General features: G+C 45.7%; 1 protein-coding gene across 1 annotated transcript in view; it reads left to right on the top strand.

The window, feature by feature from the left end:
- Positions 1-22,477, top strand: part of TBC1D2B (TBC1 domain family member 2B) — an 84,018-nt gene that overhangs the window by 771 nt on the left and 60,770 nt on the right. The window contains 1 exon segment of the mRNA XM_007470032.1: positions 19,676-19,829. Coding sequence (XP_007470094.1) covers positions 19,676-19,829 — 154 coding nt within the window.

The raw sequence follows: 22,477 nt of genomic DNA, 5'->3' as shown, positions 1-22,477 counted from the left end.
CTCTTCAGCTGCCTCTTCTGTAAAATGGGGATAGCAGTAGTATCGACTTCGTGGGGGTGTTGGAATTACATGAAATATACTCTAACCTCTCGTAAGTGTTAACTGCGCTCAGGGCTATAACCGAGAGAGGCAGAGTTGGCAGGGCCCTTAAACATAATCCACTGCAGTCTCCTCCAGAGTGGGCAGAGACACTCCAGCTAAGGTCACACAGACAGTAAGTAGCAGAGACTGTTTGCTTGCTCCGTATTTTGGCTGGGAGAGGAGGGAAACGTTTGCTTCAACCAGTTCTGCCTTGCCCATTTGAGGCTTCCGTAATCTTTTTTGTACACAGTGTGTAGAAGCATGGGACTAGAGTCAGAAGTCCTGATTCTGGTGCTGAGAAGCCTTCCCTGTCCTTGGGGCATCCCATCATCTCCTAGGGGCCCTCCTGCTTCCAGCACCTGGGCGTCTGGGCCCTGGCCTGGAGTTGGGTCTCTCTGCCAGCCTCCTTCCCTGCCTGGTTCCTGTGAGCCTCCACCCTCACTCCTCTCTGTCGCTTCTCTTCCGTATTACAAGCTGGGCTTTCTCCAGAGCAGCAGGGCTGGGCTGGGATGTATGAAAACTCTGCAAAGCTCGCCAAGTGGAGAGCAGAGTGGGCTGAGCCTGACGTCCTTGGCCTTGTGAGCACAGGGCTGTTCCCAGGATCTCCGAAGCCAGCAACAGTTGGAGCTGCTCCCCAGGTCGTTTTGAGAGCTTTGTCAGCTCAGTTCCTGCTGTTTCAGGCAGAGTCTGATTACTGTGTTCTTTTAGGCTCTTCCATCCCTTCTTTAAGTGGGTGCAGACAGGCTTTTTCTCCAAAGGAAGCCAAGCAGAGTTGCAGTTCAACTCGGGCTTACTGAGAAAGCATTGGTGTAAACTTGGGAGTGATCTGAGCGAGTACACAGGGACTTTTGCCAAAGAAAGGCTTGTCCTCACTGTATATATGGACTGTCCCTGTGTACAGATGACTTTCCTGTGGAATTGTTTGTTAAAACAGAAAATAGAGCATCCTGTTTCAGATTTTCTCAAATGACTTTGGAGCCCTCCATCAGGTTTTTTCATTAAAATTTTTTGAATGATGGAGGTATCTACCTAAGTGGGGCTGCAAGATGCAGTGTCAGGAGTGTGGCTTTAGACTTGGATTGACTTGAACTTGCGGCCTGAATCTGCCACTCACAGGTGTTGAGCAAACTATACCACCTCTCTGTCCCAGTTTCCTTTTCAGTCTAATGGGAATCTTACCTTCCTCATTGGTTAGTTTTGAGAATTCTGGAAAATAGCTGGCACAGAGTAGGCACTACATGGCAGCCATATGAAACAACAAGTGGTGTCTTTGGCCAATTATGTAGTACATTCATATAATGGAATATTATGCAGCCGTGAATATAAAGGAATGAGAGCTATAGGCGTCAACATGGATGACTCTCATAAACATAAAATTGAGAAAGAAAAACAAGGTTACGGAGTGACTGCATACAGAGGTACCATTTATGTAAAGACTAAGAAGATCATGCAAACACATATGCTGCATGGGGAGTGGGAGAGCTGTGTGGGCGTGATGAGCCCTGGATTCAGGATGGTGGTTCCCACTTGGGAAGAGAGGGGAACGTGAGTGGGAATGGGTGCTCAGGGGGGTTCTAGTGTCTTTGCAGTGTTTTATTTCTAGCACTGGGTGGTGTTTGTTATATTATTCTGTCTTTTTGTATGTTCAGAATATTTCTTTAAAAAAAAAGGAAATTGATTTTCATGTAGGTTACTGACTATGGAATATTTTGGTATGTAAAGTTGAATTAGTCACAGAATAAGACAGCATGCCCGAGACATGCTTTTTATAAAGGGATGGCTTTATAAAAACAATGGAAATGGAAACACAGGCAAGCCTTTTTAAAGGAAGGGAGCAGTCAAAATGTAAGGTTTCAGGGCTTCCCTGGTGGCGCAGTGCTTGAGAGTCCGCCTGCCGGTGCAGGAGACGCGGGTTCGTGCCCCGTTTCGGGAGGATCCCGCATGCCGCGGAGCGGCTGGGCCCGTGGGCCATGGCCGCTGGGCCTGCGCGTCCGGAGCCTGTGCTCCGCAAATGGGAGAGGCCACAACAGTGAGAGGCCCGCGTAACGCAAGGAAAAGAGGAGAAAAAAAAAAAAAAAAAAAAAAAAAAAAATGTAAGGTTTCAGAGTAGGGGTGTGTTTTAAGAAGGATTTTTTAAATTTTAATTTAAATTTTTTAATTTCTAAAAAAAATATTTTATTTATTTGATTTTTGGCTGCGTGTGTCTTCGTTGTTGCGTGGGGGCTTTCTCTAGGTGCGGCGAGCGGGGGATACTCTGTTGCGGTGCACGGGCTTCTCATTGTGGTGGCTTCTCTTGTCGCGGAGCACGGGCTCTAGGTGCGCGGGCTTCAGTAGTTGTGGTGTGTGGGCTCAGTAGTCGTGGCTTGTGGGCTCTAGAGCGCAGGCTCAGTAGTTGTGGCGCACAGGCTTAGTTGCTCCATGGTATGTGGGACCTTCCCAGACCAGGACTGGAACCCGTGTCACCTGCATTGGCAGGCGGATTCTTAACCACTGCTCCACCAGGGAAGCCCCAAGCAGGATGAATTTTATTGTACAGTAATTCCTTCTGAATTGTGGGCATAAAAATTTTATGGTGGTAAAAGTGGAAATTAGCAATTTATCTTCCTTTTCACCTTTCAGATCTAAGAACTGACTCCCATAAGCTTTAATGCTTCCCTGTAGGGCTGCTCAGCGGTAGGGCAGACCCTAATTTCTAAGGGGGATTGTAGGTTAGTGAGGATTAAACCCTGCTCAAGCTTCAGCTAGTTGTATATAATTTTATAGATACCATTTCTTTTGACGGGTTAAAAAGAAAAAAAAATCAGCAATTTGCTTATTGTATTATCATATGGTTCTTATTTTAAAGTGACTTTCTGCCTTCTCTGGAGGAGCTGTGGTTTTGTTGAAGTTTTCCAAAATGTTTTACCGCTTGAGTCTTAATGAAAGCTGATATTGGAATTTCTTGGTAGACTTTTCTATTCATAAACTCAGGGATGTGGGCCTTATTTTACAGATGAGGGAATGGAGGCCGGAGAGGGGATGTGATTTTTCTGAGATCTTGAAGATAGACTCAGATGCTCTTGGCTAGTAGAGACTCTGAGAACAGTGAGTGTCCAAAATGCCAAGTATCTAAGTCTATTATCAGTTTTGACAAGTCTCCCTTTTTTTTTTTTTGCTTTGGATTTCAGTGGTTTGGGATTGGATAAGATGTAGTGGTTTTTCCCTTACTGCATTTGATTTCTGTCCTTTTCATGCAGAATAAAAGCACCAGGAACATTTTACCTACTGATTCTTTACCAGGATGTATGGTACCTGTTAGTAGACATTTGGAAACTGCTACAACAGACAGAAACTGATGCTTCCTGTGTGTGTGTGTGTGTGTGTGTGTGTGTGTGTGTGTGTGTGTAAAGGTGCTGGAGGCTTCTCACTGAGCTTTCCTGGGATCTGAGGCACAGGAGACCATTCTGGAGTGAGCTGACACTTAGGGAAGAGAGAGCATGTGACTGACTGGGGGTAAAGCTTGAATGACCCTGCTCTCCCAGATCTCCACAGTCCCTGGAGCAAGGAGCATCACCAGACTGTCAGCAGATGCGCTCCGCTCCCTCTCCTCCCTTTCTTGAAGGCATATGGTGCACAAATGGACGTGTGTCTTGGTTTCTGAGTCGCACGTAACGGAGCAATCAGGCATCCCTATTCTTAACGCACTTTTGTGGGAAGGATGCACATTCTCTGGTGTTGAAACTGCTCTCAGCTTAATGACAAACATTTGCTAGCTTGGGTAATCATAGTGTGTGCAGTACAAAATAGATGTGGTGAACCGGCCTTCTTGGCTAAATGGTTCTGCTAAGCTGTTCTTCCCTGGGGCGTCCGCTCAGGGGTCTTGAAATGTTATTTAAATCTTTTATCGAGACCTGACTTTCCATGGATTTTTCATGGCTTCCCAATGAGCGAGTTCCTTAAAGGCAGGTATAGTCTCACAGGTGTGATGTCGCAGTGGCTTTCTGTCTCCCACTGTCTGTCACACAGGCCTCATGGTAGTGTGGCCTCCACACTGTTTCCTGCTCATGAGGCTCCAAGCACTGCTGTTTGCATCCTTGCCCTCCCAGAACAGCACCTGCACAAAGTAGGTACCCAGGCAGACGTTTGTTGAACGAATGAGTAGAAGGTCATTACCCAGTAAGCGCTGGTTTTGGTGTGAGCTCCAGCCCTTTAGAAGTGATCAGCCAGAATTCTCAAATGTATTAAATGACATTCTCACCACATGTCATGGAGGTGCCTGCCATTCAAGGAATGCCCAGTAAATATGACAGGCATCAGGGGTTCAAAAGACGGATTACCGTCGGTCCTTAATTTTCAGGTCTCTTGTATTTCATGTCCACAGTCTTGACTCTGAGGACACTGTTGTAGCAGTGGGTGAATGTTTTATGTAAAAGGCCATGTAGTAAATATTTTAGGTCTTGCATCAGTGCCATCTCTGTGACTACTCTGCTCTGCTGTTATAGTACAGAAACAACTGTAGAATGAGTGTAGCTGTGTTCCCATAATATTTGTTTATGGATTCTGGAATTTGAATTTCATGTAATTTTCACATGTCACAAAATACTGTTCTTTTGGGGTTTTTTTTTTTCAGCCATCTGAAAACATAGAGACCATTCTTGGCTTGTAGCTGTGTAAAAATAGGCAGTAGGCTGGTTATGGCCCTCAGGCTGTAGTTCACTGGCTCTGGTGTTTTAGAAAGGCCTGGACACTTCTCATTCATTCTGTCACTTACCCATTCTGTGTGCTTAGGCACTGGGGGTATAGACTGAACAAGGTGAACACAGTTCCTGTCCTTGGGGAGCTTTCTGTGTAGCCCAGAGACAGACGTTAATAAAAACAAAACCAACACCAACCAGTGCTGTGAAGTTTAAAAGGAAAGAGATGGGATGCATGTATAATAGGAGGTCCTAATTTAGTTTGGAAGGAGGAGGGCTAGGGAAGACTTCCTGAGGAAGTGACATTTGAGCTGAGGCATGAAGGGCACATTGGTGTTGACTGGAGAAATAGAGAGGGGAGTAGAGTGTTCTAGGGAGAGGAAATGGCAGGAGCGGAGCCCCTTAGGTGTGTAGGGGACTCGAGGAATGCCCGATGGCAGCTGGGGTGGAGGGGAGGGCCTTGGGGCCCGAGTTGTAGGAATCAGCAAAGAATTTTCAGCAGGGCTTAACAAATAGTTGGCGTTTTTTATTTCCTCCCAAACTGATGGTTGGGTTATATCCAGTATTTTCATCTAATTACGTTGGAGGATTGTCTTGTCTTATGTTTTAAGAGTTGGAATATTAGTATGTTACCCACTGGAAAACAGGTTTTAAAGTTGATAAATGCAGAGTTGAAGATCTCGTGGTCCATCGCCTCTTAAGCACCATTGTTTCTGAGCAGGGGTTGCTGGCTCGGGGGCTGTGTGGCTACAGCCTACCCCACCCCTCTTGGTGGACTGCCTTTGCCAAAGCATTCCTCATGGCCACCTTCCCTGACTTCTCTCATGTCCCACTTGCTTTGCTCACATGCGTGTTACCAGTTTCCTTCCCCTTTGGAGGAAGCCGTTGCTTGAGAAATGGAGGGAGGGGTCACATGCATTCAGGGTTGAGACGTGAACACAGCTCTCGCATCTCACTGAGGCTTCTGAGGGGTGGACGGCTCTCCTTGTTCAGGTGCCTGCATCCATCATCAGCCTTCCCATCTCTGGGCAGAACAAAATATAGATAATAACCCTCCTTCCAAAGAAAGAAAAGAACCCCGTTATTGTAGAAGTGACTCTCCGGTTGGTGGAGTGGAAGGGGTTTTGATTAGGAATTTTCAGTTCTTTTAGAGATTTATGTAGTAGGGTCTTAGTGACATTTGAGTGGGTGTTGAGCTACACCCTGGAAGGCCCAGTCCTGAGTGGATTTTGTTCACTTTCACAGAGTGAATGCAGTATGGAATGGTGAATTAGGAAGTAGTCATGCTTCTAACCAGCGTCCTGCTAAGTACTCTTCCTGGGAACTCGGTGAAGTGAATGTGCCGGGCGCGTGGATGTGCGAGGCCTTCAGGGGCAGGAGGCCGAGGTGGTCCCCGGAGAGGCTGCAGGTGTCATGATCACGCAGTGAACAGTAGCTCACCAAGCTGCACAGGAAACCCCGAATGGACAGATTCAGGGTGGTGGTGCTCCCTAAAATGGGTCTGGTCCTGTTCTGGCTTTTGAGCATCTGATGCCGTGTCCTACTAGAGCCCAACTCCCTGAGGGCAGACAGAGTTTTGTCCCTGGTTCACCGCTTCAGCCTTAATGCTGAGCAGAGTGTCAGGCACGGATTATATGCTCTGTATATACTGGGTAGCCGAATGAATACTTCATACCCTCATGCCCTCTTGGGGTGGGTGTGTGGTATGCTCTTGTTGCACGGTCAGAAGGAGATTTGCAGTGTCCATTTCTTCCTTTAGCAAATGGTTTTGAGCATCCACCATGTTGTAAGCATTATGCTTTTTCTGCATATACAGGAGTGAAAATTTTCCATTCATTTCAGAAACTACCGTGTTAAGACTTTAAAAATAGATTAGCACCTGATAGCTTTGAAAAAAACTTTGGAGAGAAACCGTTTTTGTCTGTAGTATTCAGAGTTGGGAGTAAATATCAAATGTCTGCAAGTTTTTTGATCCTGAGGGGGGTCTGGCATCTTTCCATAGTAAATGAAGAGGGATTTATCCTGAGCTCATAAAAATGTAAAGTACTGATTTGGATATCACCCACAGCCAGAAATCTGTGGTTTGTACAATAATTTCTATGGGCAGTGTGGAATTGGGGAGATCTGTGTGACTGATCACCAAGAAGAGCTTCCTGGAGAAATGGGCTGGGGAGTTGGTTAGGTTTTGGTATAATTGTATAGCTGTTCAAAGGTTTAGTTCCTTTTGGATCAACATGAAGTGTTCCCAGTCTGATGGGAATCAGCATCTTTTCATGAGTTTGCATGCTTGGCCAATGCTTAACGTCTTCTGACTGATTGTGTGGGAAAACTGGAATCTGGGGGAGAAGGGGGCATTCAGGAGCTGAGATCCTTTGGCTTCCTCTCTGGCCCTTTCCAGGGCCAGCCGTCCTGGAAAGAGCAGACGTCCTATGAGCAGTCTGCCCTCAGGTGAGAACTTGTCTGGGCATCGGATGGTAGGCCTGGCGGTGGACTGGAGGGGGACAGGCCAGTGTTATCAGAGATGTTGATCTTGGATTATAGGAATTATTTCTAGGCAGCGAGCCCAGTTTTCATTTCCCTTTCCAGCTCTGTGATGTCCAGGGGAGACTGTGCTTGCAGAGAAGGAGCCTGTGTTTGGAAATCTGATGCAGCCAGCCAGCCATTCACCTAACAGTCTTGGTTGGGCAAGGCCGTGATGGACATCTAGCGGGAGTCAGGTGTTGCCTCTGGCCTCTTGGAGCTGTCCTGTTCTGGGGTTTCATTAGGGCATTGTCATCAAGTGGCTCTGTGAGGTGGAGGAAATCATTTGGTGTTTTTGTTCCAAGGGTCATTATCCCTGAGTCAGAACTGACGAGACCCTCAGTTGAACCTGCCCTGCCCCTTGTGTGATAGAGTGAGAAACAGAGTCCCACAGCTAGTTAGCAGCAGCTCTGGCACTAAAACCTCCCCCAGACACCTGAGTGATATTTAGCCATTTTAAACCCAGCAGTTTGATGCTATTTGCCATTTTACTCCCTTAGTAGGAAATTAGGCTTATTCTGTTTTTAGTTGTTGTACACAGATTCTGAAATTGTACATTTACCTCTTTGGTGCTGCAGCATAGATGTAAGATGTTCAAGTCACATGAAGATTGGAAATTAACAGTATAGATGATAAGTTTCCAGTGGGGGTTGATTGATTATAGACATTAGTGGTGTTTCCCTGGCAGGGACTAGACTTGCACATCCCTGTTCAGGAGCCTTCTCTTTGGAGGTGTGCAGAGGAAAACTGACCCTTGGTGTGATTTCTCTTGCTGCTCTGTAAGCCATGCCCTCTAGCTTCAGAAGTGAACCAGTTTTGGGGCTTCCCTGGTGGCGCAGTGGTTAAGAATCCGCCTGCCAATGCAGGGGACACGGGTTCGAGCCCTGGTCCTGGAAGATCCCGTGTGCCGCGGAGCAACTAAGCCCATGCGCCACAACTACTGAGCCTGTGCTCTAGAGCCTGCGAGCCACAACTGCTGAAGCCCGTGTGCCTAGAGCCTGTGCTCTGCAACAAGAGAAGCCACCGCAATGAGAAGCCCACGTACAACGAAGAGTAGCCCCCGCTTGCCACAGCTAGAGAAAAGCCCGCGTGCAGCAACGGAGACCCAACGCAGCCAAAAATAAATAAATAAAATGAATAAATTTAAAAAAAGAAGTGAACCAGTTTTTTAAGCTTCACAGTTTACATAGCTCTCTCACATATACTATCCCAGAGGTAACATGATGATAAGGCTATCTTTCATTTCTGTCCTTTAAAGGGAAGCATCTCCTTGAGAATTGTGGTTCTCTGATTGGTGTGGGGAAGGAGCCTCCTGGGATCTTGTTAACATGCAGGTTGTGGGGTTCCACCCTAGAGATTCTGGTTCTGTTGGTAGGCCAGGGTGGACCTCAGGAATCTGTATCTTTATCCATTTTGCCGACGCTTCTGCTGCAGACCTTTGTGGTCCTCTCTTTGAGAAACACCACTCTCCACCAGATCATGAATTACTGCTCTCTTTGACTGTGAAGTAAAGACTGGCCCTATTTGAGGATGGTTTTCTAAGCAGACTAGAAATAACTAAACTGCGTGGGTGGAGACCAGTGAAGTGTGAGCCATTTATCCTCAGGTTGACACTCTGTGGTTTATATCTGCTACCTTCTCTGCGTTCTGAGTTTCTGTGCTCCAGAGCAATGGTTTGGGGCCTGTGACTCCCTCCTCCCAATGGCCCTGAAGTTTCTGTCTCCTGAGCTGATCCCTCAGTCACTGGCACAGCACCACATGCCAGTGTTCCTCCAGGGCCATTCAGAGGGAAGCTCCTGGAGGGCGATAGTGTTCGCTTGCCATCCTTAGGGTGATTCTGGGAGGGTGAGTTTTAATGATTACCACCACCAAACAGCTGATAAGGACTTTTAGAGCCCCCAGCTTTTCACCCAGAGAGGGGGGAATAACCGATTGATATAGGAGAACCATCTGGCACTTTCTGGAGGTACCAGCTGTATCTTAAAAGACTGTTAGAAATCAACATGCTTCCCAGACACTCTTGTAAACTCACTGAAAGGTTAGGCAGATTTCTGGTTCAGGCTCCCATGTTCCTCCTAATCTCTGATGGGCGGTGCCTGGGAACCTGCCCCTCCCAAACCCCAGTTCATAAAACTTCATATTAAGTCAGTCATTCCTGTGTCCTACTTTTAAGTTAAAAACCATCAAGCCAGAACATGGCAGTGTTGCATGGTGTGTGGAAACCATCGCAGAGGGAGGTGGCGTGGCGCTCTCCACCAGTCTGCTGGCTGTTGCTGCAGGAGTTTTTATTTATCCTGAGCTCATAAAACCCTGGTGCTCTCTTATTGTGCAATGGCAGAGCTGATAGGCAGCCATAGGAATGTAGCCCTGTGGTCACTCGGAGGCCGCGTGCTCCCCTTCCCTCTGAAACAGAAAGCGTTTTGACAGGCTTCCACACTTCCTGCAGGGAAGAGCAGGCCCAGAGAGTGGCCTCGTCCTTGCCCTCGCCTTGGTGAAATCTGTCATCTAGGCCAGGCCCCTCACAAGCCCAGTTATCTTTATTGGCCCCTTTTCTAGAACACGCATTTGCTTGTCTTTGTTCTGTTTGTAGTCTTCTCCTAGTTTGTAATCTTCATTAAATTGTTAGAGGTGGGTTTAAGGAGTGGCTGATCTCTCAAGGTGTTTGCTTTTTAAAAGAAGATGCTTGAGTATCAGAGATGGCAAAACTCCTCAGACTGCTGCCTCCCAGAATGGGTGAGAAGTGGGGCACCTTCCCGAGGAGAGGCTGCCCCCCACTGCCAACTGTCCAGGGAAAGCGATGGCGGGGGAGGTCTAGGTTCTTTTGCTCAGCCTTTGAAAAGGATTTAGATTAGAATTCATGTAATTATTTTGCAAAATAAGTTATGTGAAAATGCTGACTTCAGGATAGCCATTTAAAAAGACAAAAAAATAAGAACTTATCGTGTTAGAGGAACGGAGGTCTGTACAATTGCACTCCATTTTCCGAGGAGCCAGGAGATCCAGTATTATTTCCCTTCTCAGCATCAGTCACTGGGCTGAAACAGAAGATTTCAAAACTTTCCCAAGGAAAAATTACTTTTTTTTTTTTCCATTGGTACTGGGCCAGATCCCTTGAGATTGTTTCCAGGCCCATGGTTTTGAAATGTGCAGAAGAATATTTGGAACCTAAAGTTATTTATCAGATATGGGGTTGTAGTCTGTTTTTCATCTGAGTTTTGTTTTGTATTATCAGGCTGTTTACAATGTTCTTGTGCTTTTTTTTGCTTATGGAAGAATTACCTTGGAAATCCAGATATGCCTCTTTCTTTCTTTCTTTGGCCACCCCTCGGGGCTTGTGGTGTCTTAGTTCCCTGACCAGGAATTGAACCTAGGCTACAGCAGTGAAAGCACCAAGTCTTAACCACTGAACTGCCAGGGAATCCCCCAGATATCCTTCTTTAGATTTAAGAAATGAAAGTTCCTTCATTATGAACAGGCATTGCATCCTTTTAAGATATGACTGAGTCAAACTATGCATGCAGTTTAAATTGCTTTCTATGACGTGTGCAAACTTAGCCCATCTGTCTTCTCTTCTCGTGGCTGTCTCGTGACCGTTGGTTATTCTGTTCTTCTGACTTATAAACATGGTAGGCACTGACACTTTGGGGAGGATCCTAGAGTTCACACCCTAAGTGGGTGACTGAAGTGCTCTGTCATCACCATATAGCATGATTGGTTCTGTAAGGGACGCCGGATGGCCTCATAGATGGGGTGTTTGAACTGGGTCTTGAGGGGTGAGTAGGCGTTTGCAAATGGGTTTAATTAGTGCAGTAGGAGGAGGGGTCGTTGAAGCTGAGCTGGCTTCTGTGTGCCTGTTGTGTGGGCAAAAGTTCATGGTCCTGTGGAGTGTGGGGCAGTGTAGACCAGGTGACCATGCCAAATTGCCCAGCACTTAGAAGCCACCAGAGAGTTTTAAGCATGGAATAAATATGGCTTAGGTGGCTATGTGTAAGAAGGGGGTTTGGGGAGGGGCGACTGAGGACAGCAAGACCAGTTAGGATGCTCTTGCAGAGGCCTGAGGTTGATGAACCAGGACAGTGTCAGGGAGTGGGAATCTGAGAGACTGACAGAGGGATTTTTTTGGACTTGGAGACCTGGTGATCTTATTATGCTGGAGGACGGTTCCTCTCTTCTCTACATTTGTTTATGTGTGGTCTTATTATTGCTCACTGCAGTCTATTTTTAAAGAAATGTATTTAGAGAAGAATTGTGGCTCAGAGCATCCGGTGGGAGCACTTTATAGCCGATTGATGGTCATACTCTCTCCAACCCAGTGAAGCTGTGCTGAGCCCCCTTCGATGTCCTAAGGACCTTCTGCACTTTCAAAAAGACCAGCCTCTGATGTGGGAGTTGTCCTTGCTCATGGAGCCAACACACTTTAAATTGAACTTGGCTGTTGGTTGGGGTCATCAACATTTCAGTATCTGAGAAAGAACATAGAGGAACTTCTGATTCCTGCTGACTTGCTGAGGGGATGGATTTTGTCTTGGACGTGCACTTCTCCATCTTCCCATTAATAGCAAGGAACACAGACCCAGGTTTGAATTTTGATGTGCCAACTGGCTGTGAGATCTTGGGTGATCATGATAATATGGATGGTTGACGCCTAATGAGTGTGCCAGGCACTGTTTTGAGCTTAACACGCATTAGCTCATTTAATCCTCATAACAACATCACATGAGGTAGGTTCCTGTTATTCACATTTTGCCAATGAGAAGTCCGAGACACATTAAGTAACTTGCCTAATACAGCTAGCAAATGGCAGAGCTGGGATTTGAACTCAGTTAGGCTCCTGAGTCCAAGTAGGTAATACTTTGGGAAAGTAGATGATACTATCTTGTGAGATTGTTATGAGCTTTATTTCTTTATTTTTTTATTTTTTTTTTGCGGTACGCGGGCCTCTCACTGCTGTGGCCTCTCCCGCTGTGGAGCACAGGCTCTGCATGCGGAGGCTCAGCGGCCATGGCTCACGGGCCCAGCCGCTCCGCGGCATGTGGGATCTTCCTGGACCAGGGCACGAACCCGTGTCCCCTGCATCGGCAGGCGGACCCCCAACCACTGCACCACCAGGGAAGCCCTTGTTATGAGCTTTAAATGATAGCGTGTATAAAGCGTTTAGCACAATGTCTGGCACATAGTAGTTGTTTACTTAATGGTATCTAATATTATGACTAATATGCATGTATACATTATGAAATACTCTATGTAATTTTATTCCATTTTTGTAAAGAAAATTGCTACATGTATTTATGGATAGAAAAGTATCTGAAAGGATGTACTCCAGAGTGCTGATTGAAGTTATTACTGGGGATGTGGTTATGTTCATTTTATTTTCTTCTTTGTTTTTCTGCATTTTTCAGATTTTCCACAGCAAACATGGGTTATTATTATTATTGAAATAAAAGTCTAAAATATGTTATTGGGTTTTGTTTCTGTTTTTTGTTTATTTTTTTAAAGCTGAATAGGAGTTCCCAGGCAAACAGGACCTCCTTAAGTGCTGGCAGAGTGAGGTCCCTCTGCAAAGCTATGGAACTCCACACTATGTTCAGTGACTTAGAATTTGTTTGGTCTTTTTCTCAGTTTGTCTTTTAATTTTGTTTGGTGGTTTTGGACACACATCCAGATATTTTTCTCTGCTGTCTTTCTTTTTGGGTTTAGACAGGCTTTTACATTCCAAGAGAATAGAAATGTTACAGCAGAGACATTTTTCCGTGTTGCTGGGGTAAATAATCAACGCAGTGAAAATCAATGCCTCCCTGCCCCTCCTCAGCTTGGAGTCAGCCCCCTAGAGTTGCCCGTGCGAGAAGCAGCTCTGTGGCTTACATTCTGAAGATCTGCCCTTCGAGCCTTCAATCTGGGGCTCAGTCCTGAAAGAGCGTTGGTTTTCCTTGTCCACAGCGTCAGGACGCACAGGGCATTTGTTGTCACAGGGCATTCGTCGTGGCCGTTGATTGCACTTCATTGTGAACTGTTCAGGAGATCTCTGCACAGACCTTCCGTGTGAAGTGCTGCTATGCTGATGGTTGGATGTAAAGTCAGATCATCCCTTGTGTACCTTTAAAATTTGGCAGAAATCTACGCAACTGTTGTTACAAGATGCAGAAAGAGACAGAAACTTAATTTTAATTTACATAGGCATCTTCTACTAAGTTAAATGGTTTTTATCTTACATTCAAATCTTGAATCAATTTTGAATTTGATTTCTTTTATATTGTGACCTAGGTTTCACACCTAGGTCGTAATTCATAATACTTTTATTTCTTTCCAAATTTTTAGCCAGTTGTCCTAATGTCATTGTTTAATAATTAATAATTTTCCCACTGATTTGATTTGAAATGCCACATAAGTATTTTATATCTATTTAGCCCTGTATTTTGATCCTCTGGTAGTAGAGTGCTGGTATAATTATTGTGGCTTTATAATATGCTTACTTATTTGGTAGGGCAAAGCCTCAGGCCTCATTTACTTTTTTAGAATTCTCAAAGGTTAAACTTCAGATGAATTTTATAATTTCTTTGCCATGCTTTGAAGAACTTTTTAGAATTTTGGCTGGATTTTTTTTGTTTCTATAATGCATACAGATTTCTTAAATGTATACCTATGCATTTTGTGTTTTGTTTGTAATTATGAACATGTTTCTAACTGTCTGTTGCTGGTATAAAGGAAATGTTTGCTCACTGGGAGGGTCTGAGAGCCGAAAATTGACCAGGTCTCACCCAGTTCTGTACCCCTAGTGTTGACTGCTGCGTTGGCCTGAGTCAGGCTCTTAATAAATATTTGCCAAGTGAATGAACAAACATTTCTATGTATATGGTGTTCCTCCTTTTTCTTCTTTTGGATTACTTTAGATAGATTCCCAGGAATAGAGTTTCTGGTTAAAGGAAATGAGCATTATTATAGCTTCTAAAATGTGCTGAGTCTTTTTAGATGGAGATTCTTTACCAAAGGGGTGGAGACCCAGGGAATAAGAGTACTTGGGTCAGTTGGTGGTATAGTGAGAATGTAGTTAGGAGATGAGGCCTGACTCTCTGTGTGTGCTGCAAGATCGTGGCTCCAGCCCGCATCCCCAGTAATGCACTTGCCTGCAAGAGTGGGCCCTTAATAAATAAATGTGTGTTGAGATGAATTAACTTTGCTGTGGGACTTTTCTGAGCACCAAGGAAAGAGCTGGTGTTGGAGAGAGGGAAGTCCCTGGGGCCCAAGAGAAGGGACAGGTGTCTGGGGCCCATCTCCCCAAGAGTGGACTTGTTTTGGACTACTAGAGGTCTGGGTGCAAAGGCTTGTGGGAACAGCTGGAGTATCGCATGGTTCTTCTCAGCCAGCTTTCAGGGACTGAATTCCACCTCAAGCTGGATGAGGCACGGCCTGGTTTCCATTCTCTGAACTGGCACCTCACGTCATGGTGCCTAAATGCAGCAGATGTCTGTCGTATCAGGACTGTGCCCACCCAGTCCTTGTCTGCCCCCAGCTCCCCAGGACATTCATGCAGCTGTGTAGGGGACAACCAGAATGGCTTTCCAAGATGTTTGGCATGGTCTCTCATGTTGGGATTTGGTGCCATATTTGAACTATAATTTTAGCAGTTTTGGGGCAGTAGCAGTAGCTGAACATAGGAAAGAATGAGTCAGATATCTGAATGCTTAACTGCATTCCAGTCACTGTGCTACGCATCTGGGGCCATATTGAGGCCCGCAGGTTTTGCCTTTGTCTTGAAAGAACTTAGACTAGTGAAGAACACACACTGCCGTGGGAAGCTGTCCTGGGCTACATGGTGCTGTGAGTTCCCCATGCCGAGGGTGGAAAGAGCATGCAGGTCAGGGAAACCTTATTTGGGTTTTGAAGAATGAGTATGAGTTGGAGAGAATGGTGTCATGGGAGACTCAGGATATGGTCCCAGTGAGACTTCAGACGGTAGATGCTGACACTGACCTGTTGGCTGCCTGCCTGGCATCGGCTCTTACTGTCTACTGAGCTGTGAAGCTTTGCCTCGTCTTTGCTCCTTCCAGCATGATTGGAATGTCTGTCTGGCTTTCCAGAATGTGGGACTAAAGCATTTAAAATGGTGATTTGGGGTAGGGTGGGGCAGATATTGATTCTGTCAGGGTTATGCTGCTGGTGGTGATAAGCTTCAGCACTGAATGGCTCATTTGTCACCAGCTGGGCTGCAGCTCAGTGGAGCGAGCCCTGGTGATAGACTTCTTGAGGTGCTGTGAAGCCAGATCACTCGAGGGTCCTTGCCTTCCTTTGGGAGGCGGCAGTGAAGACACTGAAACTGTGAGCCATCAGCCAGACCAGCCAGACCCATTCTTTGGGGTCCCCAAATAATGTTGGCATCTCCATGGACATTAACAGAGCATGGGGTGGTTGGAGATATGGAGGTACCTAGTTAAAGAAGAAAGTTATTTGATAAAGTTATTTCATAACTTTATTTCATAAAGTCCTTTGGGAGGTGAATAATGTTGTCTGCCCCACACTCTCAAGAACCCCATGCCCTTGGTCATCCCCAAGGCCGTTTCCCACCCGCTGGGTTTCCCACCTAGCCAGATCTCCCACCAACCTTGGTTCTCAAAATGGGATTTGTTTGCCATCATGATCTAGACCAGCACTGTTCAGTAAAGACAGTGTGAATCAGTTATGTACTTTTTAAAAAAAATAAATTTATTTATTTATTTTTGGCCGCGTTGGGTCTTTGTTGCTGCGCGCAGACTTTCTCTAGTTGTGGTGAGCGGGGGCTACTCTTCATTGCGGTGCGGAGGCTTCTCATTGCGGTGGCTTCTCTTGTTGCAGAGCACGGGCTCTAGGGTGCACGGGCTTCAGTAGTTGTGGCACGCAGGCTCAGTAGTGGTGGCATGTGGGCTCAGTAGTTGTGGCTCACGGGCTTAGTTGCTCCGCAGCATGTGGGATCTTCCCGGACCAGGGCTTAAACCTGTGTCCCCTGCACTGGCAGGCGGATTCTTAACCACTGCGCCACCAGTGAAGTGTCGCCAGTTATATACTTTTAAGTTTTGAGATACCCACATTAAACAGGTGAAATTAATTTTGATAAATATATTTTATTTAACCCAATGTGTCTATAATATTTCATCATGTGGTAGTAGCCGTATTTCACGTGCTCATGAGCCATGTGTGGCTAGCGGCTACTGTGTTTGGATGGGGCAGATCTAGACTAACTTTATCTGACTAACCAGGACTGGGGCAATGAAGAGACTAGTTTGTGATTCTACATCTAATTAGGACTGAACAAGATCAAATCTCAGTTCAGTCTCTGTTTAAAAGATATCAAATGGGAAACACGGAGGTTTTGTGGATCGCTGCTGATTGTGCTGTTCTACTTTTAATCCTGCCCTGTCTCATGGGTCTCAGCTCCCTGAGGGAAGGACCTCTGGGGGCTTTTCCGCCTCCTTGATCACAGCACATGCCCTGGAGCCATGTGCCCCCAACAGCCTTTCACAGCTGCTTGGGGATTGAATTTGAGATGCTTTTAGTGGTTGCTAGATTTTTTTTTTTTTTTAAAGGAAATGAACCCCAGTTAATCATTGTCTCGAGGTAGTTTTGCCTGCCTTATTGACCAGATTTCTGTAACATGAGTAATATGTCAGACATTGAGAGCATGTGATCTAGAAGTTTTTTTGCCCGAGGAATTTAGTGAGAGATGATTAAGAAGTTACTAACTGTTCCTCAGTCAGAATTTAATACTCAGAGATTTAAAGGGAAAAGGCTTTCTGTTTGCATTTCAGGAAACAGCTAGAGAGGTTAGTGATGGATCTGACACAGTATGGTCTTCTCCCTGGGATGGGGACGGGGGCCAGGCAGGGGAGCTGGTGGGAGGACCAGAACACACGCACACATGTGCACACACATGCACGCACTGTCAAAACACACACTTTCCCCTAAGCTGGGGGTCGGGAGACTAGGGGCTCAGTATGGACTCTGTGAAAGGAGGGAGGAGGAGGGATTAGGTGGGCTTTGGGTTCTGATTTGGCTGTCTCCCAGCCCCTTACTCTTCCAGCAACTCTCTCCCCTCCTCTGGGAATGCTGGGGTCTCTTGTCCTGCCTCGCAGCCAGGCTGAGCCCCCAGCTGTGCTTTAGGGCTCCTGGGCCTGAGCAAATCTCCTCTTCTACCTGAACCCTGCTTCCCCTGCCCCCCCGCCCCGCAATTTCCAAGAGCAGTGACTTTGTCTGATCTCATCATTGCCCTGCCAATAATCCAGGAAGGCACTCAAGTCCAAGTCCCTTTGGGCGTGGTCCCCGCTTATCCCAGCCCCACCCCCCTGCCAGCCTCCGCTTGCCTGTGGTCTCTTGCCTCTGGGCCTTTGCACATACTCTTGTCTCTGCCTGGAGCTTCTTTTTTGTCTTGTCCTTCTGGCCACCACCTGCTTCCCCTTTAAGACCAAGCTCCTGCATCATTTTATGATTACTTGTTTATTCATTTCTTCACTTATTTATTCAACCAATATGTGTCTGGCACTGAGCTGGATGTTAGAAAAATGGAGACATCTCAGAGTTTATGTTTATTGGAGAAGAGATACATTAAGCCAATACTGTGAACGTTTTGAATCCACAGGTAGCAGTTTTCCTAAACTTTTAGTACCTGACCCTTGACCCATCTCCTCTGCACCCTCCAGTCACACCAGCCCCACTTCACCCACTCTGACCTCTGTCATTAGCACTTAACACACTCTTGAAACTAACTGATTTATTTTTCCTATCTTTCTCACAAGCCCTGATTCCAGATTCCTGAGAGATAAATATTAATAGTAAGTGTTGGTTGAATGTATGGATGAAATGATGGCTTGGCTGATAGTTGGAGGGCTTTTCTGTAAGATACCCAGAGATCATGTAGTGAATGGTTTTCCTTACCAGGGCTGTGCCTGCAAGTGTCATTAAAAAGACTCCAGGTTGTAGCAAGAGCACTTTGCTTGTGGACAGTAGAGGTTTGGTCTCTGGCTTGTCACTTGCTGTCGGGCCTACGAAGCAGTTTTCCAGATTGCCTCTGACCCTGGGGTAGAATTTATAGGTGCTGAAACCACTGTGTCTGATGTCTATACACCTTACTGGATGCCACTGGTTCCCATAATCATGCCATGGCATCCTTATCCTTGGGACTTCTTTTGGGGGGCAGCCTGGAGACCTGTGACCCACACCTGCCATCTAGTTTGTTTGTTTATAGCTAGGTTCATTGTTTTGGGTTCCCTCTGTATCTTGGTTGATTTTTTTTTTTAATGTTTATAGTGAAATTCACTCTTTGTGGTATATAGTTCTTTGAGTTTGGACAGATGCGTAAAATCATGTGTCTACCCCCACAGTCATGGTGCAGAATAGGTTGGTTACCCAAAAATCCACTGTGCTGCCCCTTTGTAATCAGTCACTCCCTTCACCCAAGCCCTGGAAACCACAGATTTGTCTTCTGTCCCTATAATTTTGCCTTTTTAAGAATGTCACATAAGTGGTATTGTGCAGTATGTAGCCTTTTGGGACTGGCTTCTTTCACATATGCATGTAATATTCATCCATGTTGTGTGAATCAATCGTTTGCTCCTTTTTATTGCTGAATAGTATTTCATGGTCCAGATGTGCCACAGTTTATCTGTTCACCAGATGAAGGACATTTGGCTTGTTTTCACTTTTTGGCGATCATGAATAAAGCCTCTGAACACTTGCGTGCAGGTTTTTGTGTGAATGTATATTTTTATTCCTCTTCACTGAATACCTAGGAGTGGGGTTGCTGGGTCACTTGGTAGGTGTATGTTTATAAGGAGCTGCCAAACTGTTTTCCAAAGAGCTGCACCATTTTACATTCCCACCAGCAATGAATGAAAGTTCCAGTTGCTCTGTATCCTTTTCCAGCCTTTGGTATTATCAATTTTAAAAAATTTTAGCCATTGTAATAGATGTCCTCTCTAGTTTTTAATCTGCAGTCTTCTTTGCTCACTCTCCCAGTTGCTGACAGGATCTAAGTACCATTATTTGATTTGATTTGGCAGGGATGTTATCCATACCCATGTGAGATTTGACTTCTTAAGAGAATTTGTAGGTGCTCAGAGTGAAAGGGCACTGGGGATATCAAGCCTTCCTAAAACCTTTTGAGGAAAATGTCATATTGTATCATTCTGTAATTTTAGAATTTAAAAAGATTTCTTATTATTAGGGTTAAATCCTTTATTTAAAAATTGCTATTTTCTTGACCAATTGCAGTGAACAAAAGTTACTAACCTTGAAATTGAAATTTCTTTGACCTGTTCTTCTTACCTCTCCCTTTCATGTGGCAAGGTGTCCAGTCTGTCCTCACAAAACATAATTATTTTTTTAGGCTCTCTATGTTATTGGTGGCCATAACACTTTTTCCCCTTCCTTCTTTTTAGGCCCCTAATCGTCAACTCATGACTTACTGGTTACAAGAGCTTCAGCAGAAGAGATGGGAATATTGCAACAGTCTCGACATGGTAAAGTGGGACAGCAGGACCTCCCCGACTCCAGGGGATTTTTCTAAGGGTCTTGTGGCCAGAGATAACACAGGTAGGTCAGAAAGGGAGGGCACCTGTGTCAGTGCTTTGTGTATCGCCGTTTGACGTAGCAAGTCAGCTTAGCAGAGGAATTGAGAATGAAAATAATGGTGACGATCCCTTATAAATGGGCTGCATCCTATAGTTATTGAGGGCTTCTGTTTCCACGTACAGAATTGTATTCAAGCCCAATGACAACCTCAGGAGTAAGGCAAGGCTGGTGCTAAGCATCCTAAAGAGATGGTACGGCTGAGAGCAGTGGGTAGTGAGTTGTGGTGCTGAAGTCCAGTCTGACTCCAGGGCCAGCCCGCTCTCTACCCTGTCTGAAGGTGAAGCACCCACACCCGCAGCCCTGTGCACAGATATGTGTGCACACTGGCAAGATGTTCTCAAAGCACTCAGTGTGATTCAGTGATGCTTCTTGGGAAGATTTTAACTATCAGACACTAATTCCATTTTATCCTGGATCTGTGGTATTTCCATAACTCATGCTAATCCCTGGCTGATTGCAGTGTGGAGATGATGTGGTTTTATCTTTGAATATCAAAAATTAAAACCCTGTGATCTTCTCATGACTGTCTGGTGGTGCTGAGCCTTGTTAACTGAAAGAACAGGACTATGGTTATACACAGACCACCCCCGACCCGGCGCCTGAAGGGACTACTGAGGTGGGGCTGTATTTGTGGTCCCTCTCTTCACACAGGGAGAAGAGCAGGCCCAGAAAACCCTGACCTCTGGGCCTTGAAGTAAGGCATGAAAAGGCCAGGCCATCACACCAGCATTTCTTAAGGATTGAAGGAGTGCATATTGGAATTTAGCCAGCATGGGCTAGTTCTCATGCCTGTAAAGAGGTGTGGTGCAAGCTTTGTAACACCTGCGGGACCTTTGCTCAGGAGAACACAGGCTACAGTCAAGCTCCCTGTAAAAGAACGGTGGCATTGGCACATGTGCAGCCAACTTGTTTTGGAAACAAACGCCTTCTTGGACTTCTTAAATTATTTTTTTCCTCCAAGTCCCTGTTTTCCTGCCGGCCTTGCTTTTACCAATCAGCAGGTTAACCCTCTGGTCAGTGAGAAATTCCTACGTGTACTTCATTCCTCTTCCTGTGCTGTGCTATGAGAGTTCTCAGGTCGTTTTCATGGATGTCTTCACACGAATGATAGCAGGAGCTGAGAGGATGCCTCCAGTCTGGCTGAGAGGATGCCAAAACCCTTACTATGTTTAGTTTGTACTTCTGCTCATTGATGACTTAGTTATTTAAAAAAAACACTATTATATTGCTTTTGATCAAAAGAAGCTCTGTCACTCAGTATCAGTCACTTGGAACGATTGGAAACCCTGCGGGGAAACCAGCAGTATTCATGGTGGTAGCTAGTGCCTTTGGCACAGACGATACTCACTTTGCCTCTGTTCCTTCTTTCTGAGGTCACCAAGCACTTCTCTCTAAGGGAGACTCAGGCATTAGACCGAAAGGAGGACCAAAGGAATGAAGCCCTGTGGTCTCTTTATAACATGCATCCTTCCTTCTTTTAAGCCAAAGTGCTGAGGCTAGGGAGCCGGCAAAAACACCTGCAGCCTGCATTTGGTTCTCTGCATTTGGTTTTGGGACTCTAGCCTGGGAATTTGGAGTTGGCACCCTCTGGTGTTTACTCATTCATTCAGCAAGTAGATGCCCGTGATGGGCTTGGATCTCCCCCCTCACAGAGTTTCTAGTCAAGCAGAGTGAAGAAAAAGTGAGATCACATGAGAGGGAAGGTACAGAGTACCAAGTGCCATGAATGGGTTGAGCACAGCTTTGGGGTGGGTGGGTTCACTCTCTGAGATCTGAGGATGACCCGGAGTCAGGCCAGGTAAGAGGAGTGCAGTGCCCTCCAGGAGCTGGAAGGAGGGTGTGGCCAGAGGGTGCTGGCAGTGAGCTGAGCCTGGAGGCACACCCAGGGCCAGGGTGGGAGGGGCCTGGACCTCTGGGTTTGGGGTTTTGGACTCTCCTAAGAGCAGTGGAATGCCCTTGAAGATTTTATGTGCAGAACCGACTGTAATTTTGAACTTCTGCCAATTTTTATATAGCTTTTAAGAACAAATGATGAAACTTTGGATGACCAGGCAATTTGCAAGACTATAATTATTTAGGAAGTCAGAAAGTCTAAAGGGGGAAGACAAGAAGAAAAGGCTAGATTTTTATCACCCTCCTTTTTTATCATCATTTTAGATAAAAATTGGTTAAAAGGTAAAATGAGTTAAGGTATGTGGTGGTGCTCTGTCGTGTTTCTGAAGCCATGCTTGTGGTTATCTGCTCTGCTTATCCTAAATCGTGCTAACTCTAGCTAGGATTGAAGACAAATGTTTTTATTACTCTGATTTACATTAAAAAAATAAAACTTTTCCTACTGTCCTCTCCTTGTTACCCAGTTTTGGGTAACATTTTTGTTTGTTGTCTAATGGGTGTCACCCATCAGTACCCTCCTAGCACCGAAATTCAACATGGGGAAAGGTATAGGGAATTAACGTTTGACAGGCAGTTGTATCTTGGAAGGCAGTTCTCTCTGGTGGAAGGATCCCTGTGGGCCTGGGTTTGAGTCTTGGCTCTGATATTTACTCTTTGTCAGACTCTGAGTGAGTCATTTTCTCTCTAGTAAAGGGTAGCAAACTGCAGCCTGTGGA

Source organism: Lipotes vexillifer, unplaced genomic scaffold, assembly GCF_000442215.2.
Source record: "Lipotes vexillifer unplaced genomic scaffold, Lipotes_vexillifer_v1.1 scaffold1484, whole genome shotgun sequence".
In the NCBI taxonomy this organism is placed as follows: domain Eukaryota; kingdom Metazoa; phylum Chordata; class Mammalia; order Artiodactyla; family Lipotidae; genus Lipotes; species Lipotes vexillifer.
The sequence above is the reverse complement of the archived record's forward strand: the minus strand, read 5'-3'. Positions and strand labels throughout refer to the sequence as shown.